This window comes from Limanda limanda, chromosome 20 (genome assembly GCF_963576545.1).
Source record: "Limanda limanda chromosome 20, fLimLim1.1, whole genome shotgun sequence".
In the NCBI taxonomy this organism is placed as follows: Eukaryota; Metazoa; Chordata; class Actinopteri; order Pleuronectiformes; family Pleuronectidae; genus Limanda; species Limanda limanda.
Window position 1 is genome coordinate 2172822 of NC_083655.1, and position 21717 is coordinate 2194538.

At 43.1% G+C, this 21717-nt stretch overlaps 2 protein-coding genes across 3 annotated transcripts; both read right to left on the reverse strand.

Moving 5' to 3' along the window:
• Window positions 1–10204: 10204 nt before the first annotated feature.
• LOC133026602 (coiled-coil domain-containing protein 106-like) lies at window positions 10205–11533 on the reverse strand. Its single transcript, XM_061093492.1, has 4 exons — window positions 11326–11533; window positions 11004–11216; window positions 10719–10925; window positions 10205–10584 (listed from the first exon to the last, which is right to left on the reverse strand). The coding sequence occupies exons 1-4, from the start codon at window positions 11531–11533 to the stop codon at window positions 10205–10207; spliced, it is 1008 nt and encodes a 335-aa protein (XP_060949475.1).
• Window positions 11534–14633: 3100 nt separating this feature from the next.
• anxa13 (annexin A13) lies at window positions 14634–20772 on the reverse strand. Of its 2 annotated transcripts, none has more exons than XM_061093597.1 (11): window positions 20628–20772; window positions 19353–19428; window positions 19167–19261; window positions 18694–18861; window positions 18563–18596; window positions 17433–17512; window positions 17158–17226; window positions 16975–17076; window positions 16659–16734; window positions 16404–16516; window positions 14634–16323 (listed from the first exon to the last, which is right to left on the reverse strand). In XM_061093597.1, the coding sequence occupies exons 1-11, from the start codon at window positions 20640–20642 to the stop codon at window positions 16204–16206; spliced, it is 948 nt and encodes a 315-aa protein (XP_060949580.1). In that variant the 5' UTR covers window positions 20643–20772; the 3' UTR covers window positions 14634–16203. The 2 variants fall into 2 exon arrangements, with proteins under 2 accessions (XP_060949580.1, XP_060949579.1); XM_061093596.1 differs by having other exon boundaries at window positions 18694–18864.
• Window positions 20773–21717: the final 945 nt, after the last annotated feature.

The following is a 21717-nucleotide window of genomic DNA, read 5'->3' on the forward strand; positions in this document are numbered from 1 at the left end:
AGATTATTTCTATGAGGTGTCCAGAACAACATACTAAAAGTCCTAAGAAATCGTAGTTGAGGAAATATGTTTAATTCTCATCAATGTGCCAATAAGGCCCGGCAACAATACACCCCAAAGGGGCTATTTTTTTCCTTTACTCCAATCAAAATGAAACTTTACACAATGAAAGTTACCATGAAACGTAACATTTTTTGTATTACAAGTTTCTTTGAAAATGAATTTATGTATGTATTTGTAATACCTATGAATGGTGTTTGCCTATGCAAATTAGGACATATTCAATAAGTGTGGAGCTCATGTGCTTGTCAAATTCATTTCAAAAGAAACTTGTAATACAAAAAATTTTACGTTTCATGGTTACTTTCATTGTGTAAAGTTTTATTTTGATTGGAGTAAAGGAAAAAAATAGTCTTTTTGGGGTGTATTGTTGCCTTATTGGCACATTGATGAGAATTAAACATATTTCCTCAACTAGGATTTCTTAGGACTTTTAGTATGTTGTTCTGGACACCTCATAGAAATAATCTATGCTGAAAAAAATTATTTTACAATTAGTCGGTCGTAAAACGCTACTTTGCCTGGACTATTATTAAAGTGAATCATTTTTGGTAATTCAGGCTAATTTAAGCTTTACAATGTTTTTGATAGTGAGGAAAGATTATTAGTTGCAGAACATATATACGTCTTCTAAAGAAGTTGGCTCCGTTACGCTAGTGACCTCTTGACACGTAAAGCTGAAGATTTGAGCTCTTCTTCGAAAGTCAGAATCTCTTGACCCTTTTTTAAACCTGTCGTACTTTAACAAAGACCAAGCAGGTGAAAAGCAAATGGAAGAAAAACCTTGGCTTCCTGTTTACAGATTCGTTTTGAGAGATTCTGCCGTTGCTACGTTAATGAATTGCTGATAATTGACATTTGTTTACATCACGATAACACCTTTGATTTGAAGATGTTCATCGCGCTTGTGTGATTACGTCCTTTAGCAAACTCCTCGTGTGACGGAGGTTTCACGCGGCCGTGACTCAAACTGTAAATTATTGATTCCGCTCAAACCGTCAGAAACTAATTGCTGCTGCGGTGAAGCTGTGATCTGATCCCACAGATGAGCCGCGTGATTGTTTTCCTCTCAACACTCAGAGGCGTGTATCAATCAGAGAGAGAGAGAGAGACACTCTCACCCAACACTATATCAGCATCGGTGTGTTCAACTAATTATTATTGCTCAGAATTGAATTTATCAAAAGAAACAGTTTGAAGTATTAGAACGTTGATTTATCGATGTAGTTGAAGGATTCTTTGTTTCAGAAGGGGAACTGCAGATCCAGTGTTTGGGTCAGATATAAATCTCAGGCCCCGGTGATGTCTCTGTGATACTGTGAGTCCTCGCTATACGTCACCCCCCCCCGAGATGGTGACCTCCACGCCCCCCCCCCCCCAGTCTGGGAGGGTCCCCTCCGTGTGGCCCCCTCACGTCCTGCAGGCTTGGACGACTGCAGCAAACCAACCTCATTTCCTGCTCCATTGCTTTACAAATGACTCGTGCAGGCTGAACCCAAACCGGGGGGGGGCGGGAGAGGAGATGCACCGATGGCCATAATAGCCGTATGATTAGAGTGGGCCACGCTCCAGCTCCGGGTGCAGACCAGACACACGTCCAGGCCTTCAGACCCGAGTAAAGACAGTGATGGAGAATAAAGAAGCAGTGATGCATGATGTTGGATCTATGCAGTAAATCAAGGGAATGGTGTTCATGCTTTATGCTTTAACATTCATCCATGTTGCCTTTGGACAATGAAATCATCCACTGCTGAACTTTGTGGTCACTGTTTATCAAATATAAATAAACATGATAAATTCTACGTGGTAAACTCAGCACGTTAGCATGATGCTGTTAGCTACCATTAGCATGCCACTGTACCTAAAACCATAGACATATATAAAGACCGATTTAGAAACGGTCTGGTTTGTTATAAATGTCAGAGATGTAGATATGACACTGCATACTTATGAATAATTATGTTATTTTCTAAAAAAATTTAATAATTTATGCAGTGTCATAACTACATCTCTGACGTTTATAACAAACCAGACCGTTTCAAAATCGGTTGAAAATTTAGCAAGTTATGGTTATTTACCACTACCAACACAATGTTATGGGTAAGCGAGCTGCCCTGTAGCAAGATGGCCGCCATGTGGTGACGTCCGGCTCCGTTGGCCGGCAACGCAGACGAGACTTCTAGCCTTTATATATGTCTATGCCTAAAACCTTTGTCTCATTTTCATGCCCTTCTTTGGCCACTAGGGGTCCCTCAATCAAATCAATAACAAAATATCTAGTTTGATGACGTCGTGAAGCAGCGTGAAAGTTGTTGTCAGACACACAACTGGCTAACTGGCTAGCAGTTGTGTGGTTTTTTTCTAAACAACGGGAAAAGCGGATACAACACAATTCAAAAGGCGACTAAAAAGAAACTTGAATAAAACTGTGGATTCCTCTGGAAAGACTTGGAACCAAATCATATGAAACTCTGCTTGTGTTTGAGAGAGATTGGATAAAAGCTCACGTGCGACACACAGTCACACGTGTGACGTCTCACATAAGCAGCTAATAGGCTTAATTTTCTGACAGGTAGCCGACGTTCTGCTCTGCCACGGATCAGCCGCCGGTCTCAACTCTGTGACTGACTCTGAACTGACGGGAAAACTCATCTCATGAAGACGGCCGCTCGGTGGAATAATCCTTCACACAGTGAACACAACTGCTCAGCTTCCCAGTTTCATTTTGGCTCATGTGCCTGTTCCAGTTCATCTTAAACAAGCTGCCATTGCACCCAAATAATCCAAATAGGTATTCTGTTGTACGTCCAAAGCTACTTGACACATTGAAATATGAAATTAGATCTAGTAAAATGTCTTACCTGATATTAAAGAAGCTGTTTTCTCACAGACTCCGGCGACAGATCGTTGGGGAAACGTTGGGACTCAGAACGATATAAAAGGCTTGAGAGCAATTATGTTGTTGAAAGTGAAGTGGCTCTAGAATGACAAGCCAGTCCTTTAGCTTTGTGTCCTGCAGCCCACTCATTAAACTGCGTCTGCGTTTCATCACCAATATGTCTGCCTTGTGTCACAAGGGAATTATCTGGATTTTACAGAGAAATTAAATACATTTTGTTTCAACTAAACTTGGGTTAAACCACTTCTTGCCACAGGGTAGAGGCAGCACATCTTGGTCTAAACCTGCACAGAAATATATAAATAAATAATCAATAAACGCCCTTTATCTAGTTGAATTACAGCTTTTAGAAGGAGCATAAATATTTGCATGACTTCCTGATCTTTCGGTGGCTCTCCGGCCTGAAGGACGAGCAGCACCTCATGAAGGTTGATTGATTGATGGGTGTATTGACTCTCACAGTCTCTCACTCTTTGTGTGTTTGTGCACATGTGGGAATCGATAGCGGCCCCTGACACCACCAGCACTGCACCACCCTGCTGTTTCCTGCCTGAACATTACATGATTAATGGAATTTACGGTTTTATTTTCCTTGTTCCATCTTGAAATCTTCACCTTTGAGATCACGTGCAGGTAAATATCCTGAATTTCTTGTGTATTCAGACTCAAAACTTGATTTCAAAACGTATATTTTTCCCATCTTATACAATACTGCTAAAACAATTAATTTAAAATAATTACCACAATATCCTATTATCCTGCTCCTCCCCTGCACTGAGCACGTGGTGCTACTCAAGGGGAATAATGGAGGCAATCAGGAGAAATCAGAGATCACTTCAAGGAGATTCAAGGAGGGACCCTGTGATTGTTGGTGTCACGTGATGCAGATCGCTGGACGGCAGACGGGGGGGCGGCGGCGGGGGGGTCTGCGGTGGACTCTGTCTGTGAAGGCTGATTGAATAAGGCTACTGATGAGGCCATAGGTACGTGGTGTGAATGCCTGACGGGCCCACGGCTGCCATTGTCGCAGACCAGCGGGCCGTGACTTCCCCAGCTGGTGCAGAGCAGATCATCAGCCACTTCAATGAGTATTGGGATTGTGCAGTTGATAGAAAGATCATTAGGATGTTATCGGCTTCATAAACATGCATGAAGCTCCACTGTGGCTCAAGCTGACGTGTTTGTGGTCAGGCTTTGTTAGAACAACATAAGATCGAAGCGTTTCGTTTTTCTTATTTGTGCAGAGGACAAATCGAAGCTTGTTGTTTATTTCGAACCGTGTCAGAAATGCCTGGAGGTTAAATCTAGAAACGTAAATGTTAGATCAGCAGCCTTGTGCCTGACGAACAGTGGAAACAAGAGCCTGCGTAGGAGCTTTGCTTCTCATGTTAATGAATTTGTCGCGGCCGTGTGATGTGAGCCGTTTGACGAAGTATTTATAGCGACCCTTTGATCGGAGAAAATGTAATTCTCAGTTCGATCTCGATGCAATTAAAAGCGTCTTTGACACGTGTTCAACCTCAACTGTGCAAATGTTAATTTGACCTGCTCGTGGCAAATTATTCACTTTGTAGTTCACCATTAATGTTCTATTAGCTGCTGAATAAATGTATAAAGCAAAATAAAATGTGGAAATTGAAAATCCAATTTTTAATTCAGTTGGTTTGGAGTTTTCCATCCAGCAGGATCCATCTTCAGCAAAGGCTAAGGATGGATTTAGTTTTGCATTAAAGATATTAAAAGTATTAAGAACCTTAACATTTTCACTTGATGCTGCTATGTAGAAATAATTAATTCTCTAGGCAACATACAGTGAATATCTGCAGCAAATTAAAAGCATGATTGTTGATGTATTTCTGTCTCCATCTGACCCCGGAGCCACGTCGCTAATGAAGCAGGAATTCTTCTGACGCTGTTTTTTCAGAAAGTCTCAAGTTTAGACACGTGAAGTTCAACAAACAGCTTCTGCCCACTCCTCTTCATCCCACGAGTCCCAGCGGTGACTCATCCTCACAACACAGTGTGTCCTCTTCCCCAGTGAGGAGTTGTGTAACCTCACTGATGCTAATGCCCCCTGTTGTTCATCAGTATTCATTTCCTCTCCTCTGACTTCATGTCTGTCTGTTTGTGTGTTTGTTTGTTTAGTTTCCCCGGAAGTTTCTGCAAAAGTAAACGGCTTCCGATTGAAACTAGATTTGTTTTCAGGGTTTGAAATTGACACGTTTGATTTTCTTGTGGTTTCTCGTGCATTTATTCGCAGATGGAGAAAACAATATTAATTTAGATAATTGGCTGAATCAGATTTTTCTCCATATGGTCACATACATGGTTTTCCACGTTCAGCAGCTTTCAGATGAGATTCACAGAAATACAGTCACCTCCCGTGCTCTTCTCATGTCGACAGAGTCAGTATGCATGTCGTGCTTTTGTGTAAAAAATGGGACAATGTGTGAAACAGCCAGATTAATTGGGAAACCCAGTACTGTGTAATTAACAGCTGTTAGTATAATAGAGGTCAGAGAGAATACACAGAAAAGCACAATGTGTAATCTGAGGGAAATTGAAATAAGGACAAGAGCTTTCAGAGCGAGTGTGTGTGTGTGTGTGTGTGTGTGTGTGTGTGTGTGTGTCATGAGATCCCACTCTGACTTTCACACTTTCAATTGTGTGTCATTAACCTGGACACATGGGACCCCAGAGGACGATGACTCAGCTGAATCACATCATGAAACACACACATCGTGATCCTAACGACTTCGGAGCGACTCTGAAACTCGACTCGACAGAATCCAAATCTTTTCTGGTTATCAGCAGTTATCCAGGAATCCACTGTGATACGTTTCTATTCCCAGTTCTACGCCTGACTTGATCCCAGCCCTTTTCAAATTGTTTTTGTCTGGTGTCATGTCTGGTTGGTCCTGCGTCACCACACGAGGAACCAACAGGATTCGAGGGGGGGGGGGGGGGGTGGAGGTCCCTTCATGCTGTCGGCTTGCGTCTTCTTCTGCGTCACATCCCATTGTCTTCTGTGTCCACGTGGACGCAGCTGTCCCCAGGGACAGAAACAGAACAGAACAGATTCCTGTGCAGTTCTGCTTTTCTTTTATTTCATTTCTTTACCTTTTCTCTCTTTTCTTTTACATACATGACCTCTGATGTTTGCACTGCAACAAAACATGCTACATACATTAAAAAACAACGCTCTAGGGCCGACTGCAAAACATCCATTTATCATCTTGTACTCTTTCCTCTCTCACGCGGCCCCCCCCTGTCAGTCTGAGGACACCTGGGGGGGGTAAAAACAGTCAGTGCTTCTCAGTGACCCTGAAAATAGAGGTCGTCCCAGTTTTACATACGTCCTTTCACGGCCTTTACAAAACCACAGAGGTGCTGGACACAGATACATCAGCCATCTTGAGACGAATCATACCTCCTCCTCCTCCTCCTCCTCCTCCTCCTCCTCCTCCTCCTCCTCCTCCTCCTCCTCCTCCTCCTCCTCCTCATCCTCCTCCTCCTCCTCCTCATCCTCCTCCTCCCTCCCAGCGGAAGCATCGAACAGACCACCTGAATTTGCGATTTTTGGTTTTACCGGGTCCTGTTTTGCTGGATTGCCCCCAGAATACATTCTGCACCCCCCCCCCACCCCCTCGCCCTTGCATGCTCTTAAGCTCACAACACCATTACCCAGCAGCCCCCAGTCAGTTGTTATCAGTGGCAGCCAGATGGAGAACACACCAGCTCGACTTGTTGCTCTGGCAGCGCCGGCCGAGCAGCTGTCATGGAGAAGAGGTTCTTTGGTTTCAGATAAACATCTCTTCATTTCCCCCGGTTTTATATTTACCAAGAGAAATCTCATGAATCGCTGTGATACGATTCCCCTGTTTGATTGTTCGACCGTTTTGTCCCAGAAGGGATTTATTTAAGCGCGTGTCTGTATCTTTGGTTTATTGTGTATTTTTAAAGGTTGTAATAAAAACTCAAGCTGTATTGTAGTGGAAGCTTGTGACTGTCAAACTGAATCTAATCAGCAAACTGTGCATTCAGGGGTGTTTTTGTGATTTTTCTTTGACCACAAACAGAAGAATGTGGATACAACAGTGTCCTCTAGTGCCTCAGCGGCTCCATGAGGCCGCTCTGCTGGGATCCAGTCGTCCAATGCAGTAAAAAATAATCATATTTTCCCTCCCAATAGAAGACGAATCTATGATTGCTCCTGGTCGACTGCTCCACCAGCCGCTTTAATGTCACTGCAGAAAAAAGGATTGGGAAAAATGCAGCAGTCTCCGGCCCCCACCTCAATTCCACCACAGGGGGAAATACCCATAATGCACTACTTGATGCTTTTGTATTTTATTGGCATCGCATTGGTGCGGTGACCCACTTCTTCAAACAGTGCGCAGGTTATTTTGAGATTCCATTAGCCGGAAGACCAAGGGCAACAAAAGGGTTGAAGAGTCTCACGTGCACGCCCACGCCGACTGTCAGATCACATTTGGTGATTTAAAAAATCTGCCCGAGCACCTGTGAGTCCTGCGTGTGCACATCCTGCCCGGTGGAAAAACACAACCTGCATGTGAACGTGTGCCGCAGAAACATGAGTAACTCTGATGATCACTGGTCCGCAGCCAAGTCAAGTCCTCTCTTCTCGTGGGGATGTGTCATCGAGTTTAAAGCTCGATCCGGTCTCAGCTGCAGACAAACTGAAGATTTAAACTGGTTTAAATATCAGGCAGGACTGGGACGACTCATGAATTTGGCAAAGTACAGTGATCAACTTTAAAAACCAGACTGTAACTCATCAGCACTAAAAGCATAAAGTACAATATAATAATCACATATGCACCTGCTGCTCTCTCTCCTCTCGTCTCTGCGCTGTTAGTGCAATGCATGATGGTATAAATATCTCGGGTAGTGCCCATTGGTTGTTCATTCTTTTTCGTGATGCATTGTGGGAAACAATGAGTGGACATTAAATCACTAAACATTAGGACACCACTTCAAAATGGTGATATGTGATAAGTGAGTGATTTCAGACACAGCCACAGAAAAAATAAACTTAGGCCCAATAGCTTTTGTTAAAAATAGTATTTTTTCCTTTTTATATTTATCAATTATATGTGAGAGTGACATCAATCTAACTATCTGCAAAGAGATTGACACAGATGGAAAATGCAGTGGGTGGGTTCCCACTTTGGCAGCAGTTTAATGAGACAGAAAAACAACATGATGACCTGTTGTAAGACAAACAAGATTTTAAAGACATGTCAAACACAAGATGAGCACTGGAACTTAACATGTGACAATAATAACCTCAGTAGTTGTGAAAAACGGTCACCCACTGTTTCTCAAGAAACACAGTGTTTTCCCCTCAGAGCTTTTGAATCAGCTGCTCGAGTCTGAGCTCTTTCGTTACAAGTCTTTATAATCTTTCACAAATATGTCCGAGGCTTTTATCCTGCAGCAGTAAAACAAAATATTACCTCATTTCATCTGAAGCCACCAGTTCAAACTCATTTTACTTGAACCATTAGGAAGGTAATTGGTGGTTATTACAACTCTTCACTGAGAGAACGACCAGATGCTCTTTTTTTTGTCAAGGTCAGAATCAGAGGAGGAGGAGGAATAGGAGGAGGAGGAGGAGGAGGAGGAGGAGGAGGAGGAGGAGGAGGAGGAGGAGGAGGAGGAGGAGGAGGAGGAAAGGGGGAATTTTTGTAGCCACCAGGCACTTGGAGGCTCTGCAGTGACGCGGCACCTGCAATCAGAAAAGACACAAAATGGAGTCCCAGCTGGCCCCACATCAGTGGGAGTCAAAGGGCCGGGGGAGGAGACGAGGACGCTTCAGGCTCGATTAGGCCCACGTCCCGTCTCCAGCTCCAGCTCTGAGATTCATCACCCGCAGTCATTAGCTCCAAATCCACAGCTGCCACTCAAACGCAGGTTATTTCTGGATATGCTGACTGAAAAGGGTGGTGTGCAAAAACCAAAGAGTCCATAAGGTCCTTTTTCACGTGAGGATTTTCAGAATCACATCGTGTCCTGGGGACGAGAGCAGAACTGACATTTGTATAACTCAGGAGTTGGTCCATCAGACTGTAAACCAGCTGTGAGGTGGTGGACTGCTGCCTCTGGTGGCGATAAATGTTACTACACCGTCCACAACCCTCACCCACCTGCCTCTGTCCTGGTTGCTTTTGGGGATAAATGAAGGGATGAGAGTGAGACAGAGGAGTGATGAGGAATGACTGAATGGGTTCATAGCAGGAGGTGGTGGTGGAGGGGGGGGGGGGATGGAGGGCTGGAGGGATTGTGATGTGTGAGTGAAAGATAAGCAGATATCTGGCACGTGAACAGCCCTGACAGTGACAGAGCCCGGGTGCAGCCTCTGTAATGGCTCGGCACGAGTCGTTTGTCACTCGGCGTGAAAAGCAAACGCCACGGGAAAGCGGCGGCGACACTTTGAAGTGACACTCGCCATCGCCATCGCCCGAGGATGTTTCACCGAGCTCTGCCATCCGTCTGCACATCTGCTGCTGTCCGCTCCTCTGGCCCAGACACTGGATAGATCACCCTCCAGCTGCATCACATTAATGTCACAGATCTTTTGTGTAAGATTTTGTTTTTTTAGCATCATAAGATCTGGGATGAAGTGTTTAAATCGTCTAGTGTAGAGGATAAATAACCAATAGCTCCATTAAAGGCCTTATATGGATGCTTCTGAATCAGGACGCTCAACAAACGTCCTATTTTCATTTGTTGGCAGTTTGGAAACATTAAGCAAACACATGAATGCAGTTTGAAATTACATTGCATTAAAATACCTTCATATAAACATAAAGTAACACAGCCAATGCAGGAGATGTAAAAATCATCCATCCACCATTTTGGATCAAAGGAGATTTGTAATGAATTGTCTCATGTGTGAGCACTGCCATCTTGTGGGTGTTTCTAACACTACACACAATCTCTTACACAGTTTTAAAAAAATCCATTATTGAAATCAACTGTACATAAATGTGCATGACACTAAAAAAACATACGTCCACATCTTGTCATGTTAGAATGCTACGTGTATATATATTTATATATATATATATTTATTTATATATATATATATATATATATATATAGATTTCAAGCTTCTGGTCTCAAGGAAAAAAGTAAAGCTACATAATCACATTGAGATCCATCAGTTCAGGTTGAGAGGAAAACTAATTCAAGATTTGGAAGAAGGCTTCTAATGTTCGATCAACCTATTAGAATACTGTCTGCAGCGCCCCCCAGCTGCTGCATGTGGGAATGCGACACCCTGGGCCGTTTCCCTGCGATGGGCAGGAGCTCGCCGTTGGCTTTCATCTGGTCGATTCTCCGGGACAGGTCCGTGTCACTGTCGATGACCAAGGTGCACCTTTGGGCGTAGCTGACCAGAGTCTCCTCCCCCTGGCGGAACATGCCCACCAGGGGGACCATGTCCTTGCCGGCCAGGTGCAGCTCGGCGATGGACGCCGTGTTGGCGATGGTGTTGCGGTCGATGCCGAGGTGACGGAAGGCTTCGCTCATGTTCTTCTTCTTGATGAAGGACGACAGCACCTGTTTGTAGCGGTGGATCACGTACTGGACACCTGTAGCTGGTGGAAACAAGGGGCAGGGTCACTATGGTTGTTACAGATATACAAGTCAATTATAGGCCAAGTAGCCAAGTGTAAACTATTAATATACGTTATTTCTTTTTCTATATCTAAACTTTATATATATTGATTACCTCTCTTCCTGCTGTAGTCCTTCCCTTTCCGTGACCTTTTCTTGTCCTTGTGATGTTTCCTCCGTCTGTGCTCGCTCGACGCCGCTGAAACCTCGGACAGGTCGGACGCCTCGGAGCCGCTGTCGCTGCCGTCGGAGGAGCTGGACGAAGCTCTTTCTCTCTTCCGGGACTTGCTCTCCGAGTGCTGCACCTTGCTGGGTTTGGGCGCTGTGTGAAAAAAGAGAAGTGATGGATGAGAATAAATCAAAACAGTACCAATGAGTCTACTCTGCTTCGGACACCGACCCTCTGTGACGGGACTGGGGCAAGCGAACGTGGGAATGGAGCGGTTGCTGGTGAGGTTCTCGATCTGGCTCCTGAGGAAGCGGCGGTCCTGCACCAGGTCCTCCACCTGCCGCTCCAGGGCGGAGATGCGCTCCTGTTTGCTCTCCAGCATGCACTGCAGCTTGGTGATGGTCAGCAGCACCCGGGGGGGCAGGCTCTCTGCATGTGAGGCAGCTGGAGAGACACACACACAGGTTGTGTAGTTTTTAGTATAGACTGTAAATCCAGTAAATAGTCAGGACCATGATCTGACTGGGTTTACTCCCCCTCTGCTGCTGGTTACCTGGCATGGCGCTGCTGGGTGTGTTGTCCTGCACAGAATCGGCCGAGGCTCCCGACTGGAAGTTCTCCCACTTGATGATGCGGAGGTCATCCTGCTCCTGCTTCAGCCAGGCCGGCGAGCCGAGCCGCTCCTTGGATCGCACGCAGCTGGAGTCGATCTCCAGGCAGGGGGAGTAGCCCGACGGCTCCGGCTGCCACACGGACGACATCTCCTCCGACCTGGGGAAGAAAACTAGTGTTGGGATCAGAGGTTTTCCATGTTTTAGATAATTTACTATTAGTATTTCATTGTCTAAACTCCAGACTGATACTCCCAAGACCTAAACATGTATTTGTAATCCTCCCAATGAAGTATTCTGATTAACTATATCACAACAAACGCCTTCTATCATTTCTTCTTGTTTTAAACAGAAACAGAAACTTCCCGCTGCTCCATCCTTCGCCGTGAACATCTGGCAGCACTTGAACGCTGACTAAAGCTGTTACCATGACGACGAGGTTTGGATATTGTAATTATGAGCTCTGAATCCAGCAATTAAGAGATTTACGAAATATGTTCTTGTAATTATGAATATGCAACGCCATTAATTACCTCAATGTTTCTATACTAAACAAATCAATGGTGTTCATCAGTTTCATGGCTACACTGCAAGAAGTGAGAAGCTCATATCATAAAATATAATGTTTATAATATAAACAGCAGTAGTTATGTGGAATTTACAGTAAACTGCAGGAATAACCAAGGATTCTAATATGTTGTATGATTCTTAATTCCACATCTTCATTTCTGCATGAAGAGAAAAACATGAATTGATGCAGGTGATACTTGATGAGTTTTTGGAGATGTACATGAATCAAGTCACGTGTGTTGAAACATGAGAACAAGACATTAATAAACGAGGCCTGAGCTGTTTTCATTCATAATAATAGAGTTAATCCACTGTAATCTTCAATAACTGGTTAACAGGACATCATCAGTTTGTGGCTCTTCACTTAATGATTGATTGATTAATAACAGTTGAGATGTTATTACCACAGAATCGGATACTTGTACCTTTGTACTAAATAACTTAATGATGGAGACAAAAATAATATTGAGCTGATGATTTATTAATCCAGAACCACGTGAGGTCATGATGTATTACACATTAATAAATTCATTACAACGTGATGGATCCTGCATTAGTTAAACATTCACTATGAGCTAAATCCTGGATTTAGTTTAGATCCAGGACTCAAACTTTATATTGCTTATGGTGCAATATAATCAGCAACAAATACAAAAAGTCTGACCGGTTTTTGGAAAAGATAAAAAGTTATTTCATACAAACAGAAAAGTGTCTCTCCAGATTTAAAGTGTAAAATTTAAATATCACCAAGAGTCTTGTTCCACTGAGGATTATTCTTAGTAAATAATGATTAAGTAATACTGGAGCCATGGACCATAAAGGCAATGATCAGGCCACTGTGAGTTGAATGCTTAATGGTTAATGAATGTTAACTCTCAGTTACTGATTCATAAGCAACAAAATCAAGAGGAGCAAGAAGAGAACAACAGTTTCAGGAAGAAAATAATTCACAGGATATAAGAGGTGGATTAATATCTGCAGGTTGACAGAAGGAATGAAGGGATTTACACAAGGCGCTTTATAAAAGTGGGTACAATAGAAGTATAGTTGAAGTATAGTAGTTTTAGTAGTAGTATAGTAGTTTTCTTAGTGGTAGTAAGTAGTACTTTTGTTGCAGGAAGTGTCCATCACGCTTCTCTGGACGTTTCCATGGAGACGATGCTGCCTGGACTGGTGACATGTGCATGTTGTTGCTGCAGCATCCAAACACAATGAAGGAGTGAGTCCTGCAGGAATCAATCTGCCCCTGACTCAACGTCTTCACCTGGGATCTACACCCATGGGAATAAGATGCTGACATGGGAGAATAAACTTTACATCTTCCTGTTGAGATATCTGCAGATTCAAACCCTAACACAGCAGGTTGGTCTGCAGCTTGATCTCCTGTCACTCCTGATTTGTCAGTTTTTTATTAGTGGGGAAATAAAATAAAAGACATAAGTTATAAACCTTACATGATGCATGTAGAGGAGTCCTGCTCATGGGCTGCAAAGAGAGCGAAGCACTTCTCCTTGCAGTGTTTTTAATTATCTCCCACCAAGATGGATGCTAATGACTGTAATTACCAGAGAAAAGGAGCAACAAAGGCCGAGGAACCGAGAGAAACACGCACCTTCAGCAGAGTCCAGGGATCCGACTAACACCTGGAACGCTCCTGCGCCTCTGGATGATGGAGTCTCTGAATTCACCGATTATCAACAAAATAAACAGACGAGTGGAGGAAAAATGAGAGAGAGGGAGGGAGGGAGGGAGAGAGAGAGGGGGAGAGAGAGAGGGAGGGAGGGGAAGATAACGGTGCCTTCAGGTGCTACATGGAAGCTCGTAATTCTTAATACTGTGCCACAGGACAATTCTCACAATACTGACTTGTTGTTGTTTATTCTTTAATTTATCAAAGTCTAAGAACTTAAAATAAAGACAGTTACCTAATAAAGACTTGTATTTACTTTTCTATTTTATTTTACTAAGCATTTATTATTATTAGGAATATTATTCATGATGATGATGATGATGATCCCCCTAAATATATAAACACCTTTTTCTAAAAACACCACATGTAAAAGATAATGTTTCAGATTTCATTAAAAAATAAATTTTACAATTCAAGGAATGGGAAATCCTTGAAAAACTAATTCTAACCTTTATGCCAACTTCATATTGCACATTTAGAAAAACAGGCCTGTAGGTATTTTACATTTCTACTTTTCTTGTCTACATTATACATGCATTTGTATTTACGTTTTACTTGTCCTACATTTTCAAACCCACAGTTCACTGGGCTAAACCCTAGTAGATTCATTATACTAAATGTGTCAGGCAGACATTTTGGAAAGTGTGGATAAAGTAAAGCATATTTCCTACAGACCTAAAGGCATCAGAGGACAGTTTGTAAGGGTTGTTGTATAATATTTTTATATTAGCATCATCTCTATTCTCACCCGCTGTGGATGTTTGGATTCTACTGACCTTCCACACTTCTCACAGGAAGTAGCCTCATACCTGCTCACCAGAGTTCCATATAGAGCAAGAACAGACGTTCAGGAATTAAGAATGAGAGAGGATCTTATTCACAGTCACTGAACCAACACACTTTAAAATCAGCTTAGATCCTTCGATTCTGCATAAAAATAAACCCGACAATCCAACAAAACAACATTCAAATAAATCGACAGGGACACGATGTAGTTACAGGCCTTTTTATTTGCAGTTAAACTAAAAGTCTTTGGCTACAGAGAGTGAAACAATAATCCCACGACCACACTGACGTCATTTACTTGTGTATCTACTTTTGCAAACTGTTTACAATAGTGGTCATTTCAACAAATCTCAGCTGCCTCATATAGACACAAAAGAAACAGACGTTGAATCAGGTTTCTCCTCTGGTATATAACCTCTGGCCTACTTGAAACAGTCCGCTAAATAAAGTTATATATTAAAACATCTACTGTGTTAGTCGTGAATTTAAAAAAAAAAATCACATCAAGATGAGGTTTATTTGGATTTGTCAAGTTTTTATAGTTGTACTGGATAAAAATGCAACATATCGTAAATCAATATAGAGTTTCTCTCAATAAGCAACTAATAAAATATATCATCTGTTTTCTCTCCGCTCTTCCATTCACATAACGGCTCATTTCCTTCATGATCCCGGATGATCTTCCTCCAAACACACGTTCACATTTCTTCAATTCAAAGCTTCCATCGTTTTAACAGCAGACAAAGTTTAACAGTCACTGAAGTTAGAGGGTGAAAGGAAACGGCCCCGGGGGAAATAACTAGGCATTAATAAAGAATTATTTTGTAAAAGACGGTGTAATACTTATACGATGGTAAATATATAACACTATAGTATGAATTGTAAGTAATGGGAGAGTTTAAGGGCCAGGACATCGACTGTACCTAAAGATGGACGACATGACTGGCCCCCTGGTGGTTGGCTGCAGTATAGGTCCTAAACCTCCCCCATGTTAGAAGAAGGGAAAAGTGCATGTTAAATGTTTTTTCTCAAAGATATGTTCTGTTATTTTGGTTTTAATTAGTTATTTAATCTTATAAAAAAACAATTGAAACATCATGATTGACAAATTTCTTGAGATTTAGACTTATTTGTTAACATTTTTACTTTATTCTAGAAATGCCATATTTGAAAAAGTACATTTCTTCTGTGTTTCTCCTCCTCAACTTCAATTCTCCACATTTTAACTTAATTCTCAGATTACAAAATAAGAAACTGTCTTCTTCTCTTTTCTTTAATACTCCTGTGTAGTTGGTATATTTGCAGCAGCAGGTCTCACTCAGGCTTTAGCTTTAGATTAGATTCATTCTACCAAGTCTTGAATCACCTGATCACATCGGTACAATCACATCAGCCTGACTGCAGTTCACTCCAATAATAAAATTTGGTGCTTGTTTACAGTGACTGAAAATAACTCGTCACTGTGTAAAATGCTGGGAAAGGTGTTAAGAAGTGAAAGGTTAAAAACAGACGATAGGAAACTGGCAGCGATTGACGGACACGGTAATAGAAAAGGAAATACACTTGGATATCTGTGAAAGTAAAAACACAGAGTCACCCACATGCGCTCAGTTTGGACGAGACATGAAGCCGGGTGACTTCCTCCGTCAGCTCCACCCTCCTGCTCCCACGTCACATGGAGGCCGAGCAGTGTTTGTTAGTGTGTGTCGACAGAGGACAGCAGCGACGTCGGGACACACGTCTTCTGCCGTCTCCGTCTTTCACCTCCCGTCCCTCAGTGGCAGATGGCCAGCAGGAGGCGCTTGAAGTCGCCACCGCACTCGTCCCTCAGGGCGTCCTTCAGGGACACGTCGTACTTCTCCAGGTACAGGTCTTTGATGGTCTCCAGGTCAAACTGTGGACAGAGGGAGAAACCGTTAAAGGACCAGTGGTATTGACCTTGAGCCAGACTTGTAAAATGAAATGTTCGGTTACCTCAGCGCGACACACGATGATGCGGATGAGCGTGTCCTCATCAGTTCCTGCTCCTTTCATCGCCTTGTTCAGACGCCGGGCGAAGTAGAGCTGAGGATTCTTAGCGACTCGGACTGTGAGGACGGAGGAAAAGGTTTCATTAAACTCCATCAGATCCTCTCCAGTAAGCTGCATACGGACGATGCATTCAATGGCCCCATTTTTATGGGAGTTTTGAGTATTTTCAACATGCTACACTTTGTGTTTCGCACTCACCGAGAGCAACGTAGCATTTCTTCAGTGTCCCAGACGTCTCGTTCTGGATGGCGTCCAGGATTTCAGTTCCCGAGAGCTGTGGAGACAACAGGTGAAGTTACAGCGGCGACGTTTAATTTTCCAGCTCCACAAGTTCCTTCAGTTCCACATCGGATTAGTAATTTATCAAAATTTGTCAAGACAAGGTCATTAAAAAAAAAAATGTTCAGGACATTGAGAGCCGCAGGGAAAGTGCAGTTCGAATGGTCCCTGTTTAATTCACACATGTCACATGACAGCTGATACTGGGTTTCACTGCAGCGACACACAAACCGACCTGCTCGTATGACTTGAACGTGGCCTGGAGCTGCAGGTAGTTCCTGGAGGCCAGAATGTGGCTGAAGGTCGACTCGTCCGTCCCAAAGCCGCCCTCTCCGGCCTGAAACAGATTATATCTCCTATTATCCACCACTCACCGATCGGCACATGTGTGACCACGTGTTCCAGAGGAGGACGTTACCTCGAACAGGGAAGTAGCATCTTCTTCTGCCAGTTCCTCGTCCACCTCGTAGCTCTCGTCTCGCTCGCCCTGGATTTAGAAGCAGAGGTTTATTGCTGAGTAGGGAAAAGTTAAGTGTCTGACTCATGCAACTGAATCTGCTCTGTGTGTGTGTGTGTGTGTGTGTCGGGTGGGGGGGGGTTCCTAGGGCATAACTGGGCACAGGGAGAGTGAGATCTCCATTTCAGTGCCGGGACAGATGGGAGGAGTTCAGTTACACCAGTGCAGCCGCTCACCTGCAGCAGAGCGGTGAGGAGCTTCCTCACGTCTCCGCTCGTGTCGCCCTCGATATCTGCTTCCAGGTCCCGTTCATGCACTGAGAATAGAAAAGAGAAACAAATTTAATGACAAAAATAAATGCTAATCATTCTGTTTATATGACGTGTGAGTATTTAAAGATGAGGCCTACACGCTTAGATACTCATTCAGTCGTCTAATGTGTAACTCTCTTCAACTTGTCCTGTTTGCTCAAGTTAATAATTTTCCCACTTTCCAAGTCGGACCTGTTTTCTTTCTGAAATCACACGTCCTGTGACTCCACTGCCTTTTAGTTTCATGAGACCAGGATCTTCATTGAAGGATTCATGATTTCTGGTGGCGTAGCTGCCTTTGTAACAGCAGACTGGGGTTCGAATCTGATTTTGACCCCTGATGCTACACAAGCCTTTCAAAATTCAACTTGTGAAATATAACCAAACAAGTAGGCGACCACATGAACATGGACAAAGACTGCAAAGCTACAAACAGCAGGCACAAGGAGAGAGGTGATTCAAATCTGCAGAATGAGCGAGCTGCTAATAACAGAGTGTGCATCATGGAAGCTAGTGTAAATAATAACTACTGCTATAACTACTGTTGTGGGCTGTGGCGTCACTTCTGTACTTTGCCCTGTGACTCGGTATCAAACCGACGGGATTCAGGCCCCAGCGGGAAGCAGCCTAGTTATCAAACAAACCCTCTCAGCCGAGCTATGATTACCAGAGTCGCTTCAGCTTCTTGTCCAGAGTGACTCAGTGCAACGTGGCAGAGAGAATCTGGAGTGTTTGGGATTTACTCCAGGATCGTGCTGATGCTTTTGGATACTTCAAGGAGGGTAGGAGAAATCAAGACTGTAGGAAATCCTACTTTAATGCAGCGATAAGAACCGATCTCACAAAGAAACAGGAAGTCACAGCAGGATGGGCCTTGACTAAACAAAATGTGACTGCTCCTCAGGGATAAGAATAGTGTCTGAATGTCTCTCAGGTCGGCCGCTGATGAGTCAACCTCCAAAGTTCCCAGAGTTCATGACACAGGGATCGGAAACAAGACGTTTATCCACATGTTCATGAATGCAACACATCCAACTAGTGGGATTTCGTCTTACCCTGAAAGTAGCATTCCTTGAACATGGCGATGTCCTGGTGCAAACACAAGAATTACAAAGTTAGATATTTCAGTATATTTCTTAACTTGTATGTCACTGATTCAATCGTATTTAGTTAATTTGCAACTTGCTTCGTTGGTGGCGGTGCAGAGGATTTCCACCAGGACGTCTTCGTCGGTCCCCGCCCCCTTCATGGCCTTCCTCAGCTCCTTCACGGCGTAGACGAGGGGCGTGTCCAGCATGGCGATGATGGCCTTCTCGAAGCTTCCGGTCAACTCGCTCTTCAACACGTCCACCAGCTCCTGACGCAGAGACACAGGACCTTATGTTTTCACTCATGTCCATTTGTCTGTTGGGTTGGTGATGCAAGAGGGTTTCTGGGATAATAATGAATGGATCTTGATTATAAAAATATGGATCTAGTGGATTTAAATGTGGTTTCATAGGAGGACTGTTGAGGTTTACGCTCTAGTTAGCGCTGTGGTCATGAGAAAGGTATAGAAATGCAGATATATCAAAATTAAACTATAATAAAATGGTTCCTTGTGTGAAAACAATATGATAATATATAATATCAGTCTGTGTGTTGCTGAATCCCACTTACATCGTCATACTTGTCACAATAAGCCTGTTTGATCTCCTGACGCTGGAAAGCGCCGCGGTTTGCCAGGATGTCGATAATGGCCTGTTCATCAGTTCCTGAAAAACATTTTAAAAACACAAACAGATGCAGCAGAAGAATAAACTGTTTAATATGCGAGTATAAAACTCACACTTATTCCCAACTCACCGAACCCTTTGCAGGCTTTGCGGATGGCTTTGATGTCCATCATGACATCGAAGTCCTCGTAAGGCACGATCGTCGGCTGAGGAAACAAAACAAACGAGTGTTACTCCTGAACTCTGTGATTGGATCAATAGAATCAGCGTCTAAATAAAGTTCTCAGGGATTCGTGTCATGACAGCGATGCAGGAGCAGCTGGCGGGTGGGGGGAGGGGAGGAGTGGGACACAATGCTTCAGTTGAGGAATCCGGAGGCCAGAGGTCTTTAAACAAACTTGGGAGGGGGGGGGGGGGGGGGGGCTGAACGAATGCCAGCAGTAATCAAAGTGCGGCTCAGGGGCCGACGGGGGTCTGAGGGGAGGTTTCAGAGGGTCCCCTCACTGGGAACACTTCAGATCCAACAGGAAAGAGCAGGAACTGTGTCTCACTTGAATCAGATGGATGTAAAGTATCTGCTTGATGCTTGTTCTCTGTGTGAGAAACCACTTTAGTGTACAGTTGATGCTAATATGATACAGTAATGTCAACTTTGGTTGGATCCGGATAAACAGGCAGATCCAGGAATCGTCTTTTCACTTTTCACACGACTAGATTATATGAGCTCTGAGGTTTGTTTATTTATTTTGTAATCGCAGGATTAAGCAAAAACTACTGAACCCATTTCCACCAAACTTTGCTTTGAGACTGGACCGGAGCCTGAGAATTGATTTCAGAGAAACGTTTGGTGCAGATTCAGATTCGGGGACAGATGCTGGATTTGGTTTCATTTTCTTTAACCATGTTTTATGAGAAATGAAATTGAATTGTACCAAAAAGCTGTACCCCTCCTCTTTCACTCTCACTCTTGCATAACACGCACACACTCATTCATATCGTGTAACGGAGCAGTGATGAATTCCGCAGGGGAGTGGCTCCTCTCCTCTGCGTAAAAAAAACCCACTCACGGTTTTCTTTCACACGGTCGTTCAGTATTAAAATAATCAAGATAAAACACCAAACACAGTGGAAGTGAAACCTGTACATTTCAATCCAGCCTCGATAAATCGGATTAAACTGGATTTACTCGTTTTGCGCAGAAACTCGAGGATCTGAACCGAGCAGCTGCAGGTTTTCAACTCGTGACAGAGCCTGATATCTCTCAGCATATGAATCCACAGAATCCTGGAGATCGAGTGGATCCAGATCTAAAGAGTCGATCCCTCTCCGATCAGCTGATGGTTCAGATTGACTCATCACCGTTATTTCTCCTAAACATCTTTATTCCCACATCGTGTTTCCTCACCTGACAGTTTCCCATGTCGTCGATCGGTCTGGATCCAGCAGCTGCAGATCGGTGGAGATCAGTGGAGACTGGAGGACTAGTTAGCTCGGTTGGTTAGTTGCTCAGATCCTCTTCTCACAGAACTGCGGCCCGAGCCTGCAGGAACCAGAGCGTGACGTCACCACCACCACGACCGCCGGGGTTAACCGTTTACATCCGAGACAGAAATCAGCCCAGTGGCAGTTTGTGTGTGTTTTAATCTGAGGATTTTATACTTTACTCTGTAATATTCGGTGGAAATAAAGTTGTATCATTTATGTTTATATATTTATTTAAGTTATTATTGAATTTTGTAAAAAAAATCATAAAGCTGCAACAAATTCTCCTTTTTGTTTAATCAAACTTTAAATTCAAGCAGTGACTCAGACAATTTGACATTTGTGTCTTTAACCCTCATTTTTTCGGATATTTTTGAATCATATGTGTCTTTTATTCTCATTAGTGTCACGTATAAATTTACTAATTTCTCTTTTTTATTATCAGTGTTTGACTTTCTTAATAGAAAGAACTGTAGTTTCTGCTTTATTTCCGACCCTGTAAATGTCTCCTTATTTGTCCTTTTGTGTTTTTGAATCTTACTTCATGATTTGATTTAAGTATTTATAATTTGTAATACTAAAATACTCCTTATATACTGTTTAACTGTTAAGAGGTTTTACACTTTACAGACAAATCTCCTTTTTTATATTGGAGAAATTATGTGTTTGACGGCACCACAGCTGCACCTAAACTGGGTGTAACTCACTCTTATGTATATTCATAACATTTGGGGATAAATAACTTGGTGGTTAAGTTATCACTCAGTTTAATAAATAACATGATGATTCATGGTCAAAGTCCTTATTCAACCAGAGGATCTTTTACACTTCTTTACTTTTTAAGTGTCCTGGAGCAAAATGCTGAATCCCCTCCGTGTTATACGACCTTTGACCTTCCTGGAGGTAGTTGTCACATATTAATGCTTTTGTTGCTCAGACTGTTTCCTGGAAGTCAAAGCAAATCCAGGTTGTGATATTTGAATCTTTTAAAAAGGTGTAAACCAAATGTCTCT

Excerpts from the sequence above, each read along its gene's own strand:
- LOC133026602 (XM_061093492.1), bottom strand. The coding sequence starts at position 11,533 with ATGTCGTCCGTGTGGCAGCCGGAGCCGTCGGGCTACTCCCCCTGCCTG. Across the intron at positions 10,926-11,003 it reads CCCCAGTCCCGTCACAGAGG|CGCCCAAACCCAGCAAGGTG; the intron begins GTCGGTGTCCGA and ends TTTTTCACACAG. Across the intron at positions 10,585-10,718 it reads GGACTACAGCAGGAAGAGAG|CTACAGGTGTCCAGTACGTG; the intron begins GTAATCAATATA and ends TGTTTCCACCAG.
- anxa13 (XM_061093596.1), bottom strand. Across the intron at positions 17,227-17,432 it reads TCCTCACCGCTCTGCTGCAG|GGCGAGCGAGACGAGAGCTA; the intron begins GTGAGCGGCTGC and ends TTCTAAATCCAG. Across the intron at positions 16,517-16,658 it reads GAAATGCTACGTTGCTCTCG|TCCGAGTCGCTAAGAATCCT; the intron begins GTGAGTGCGAAA and ends CCGTCCTCACAG.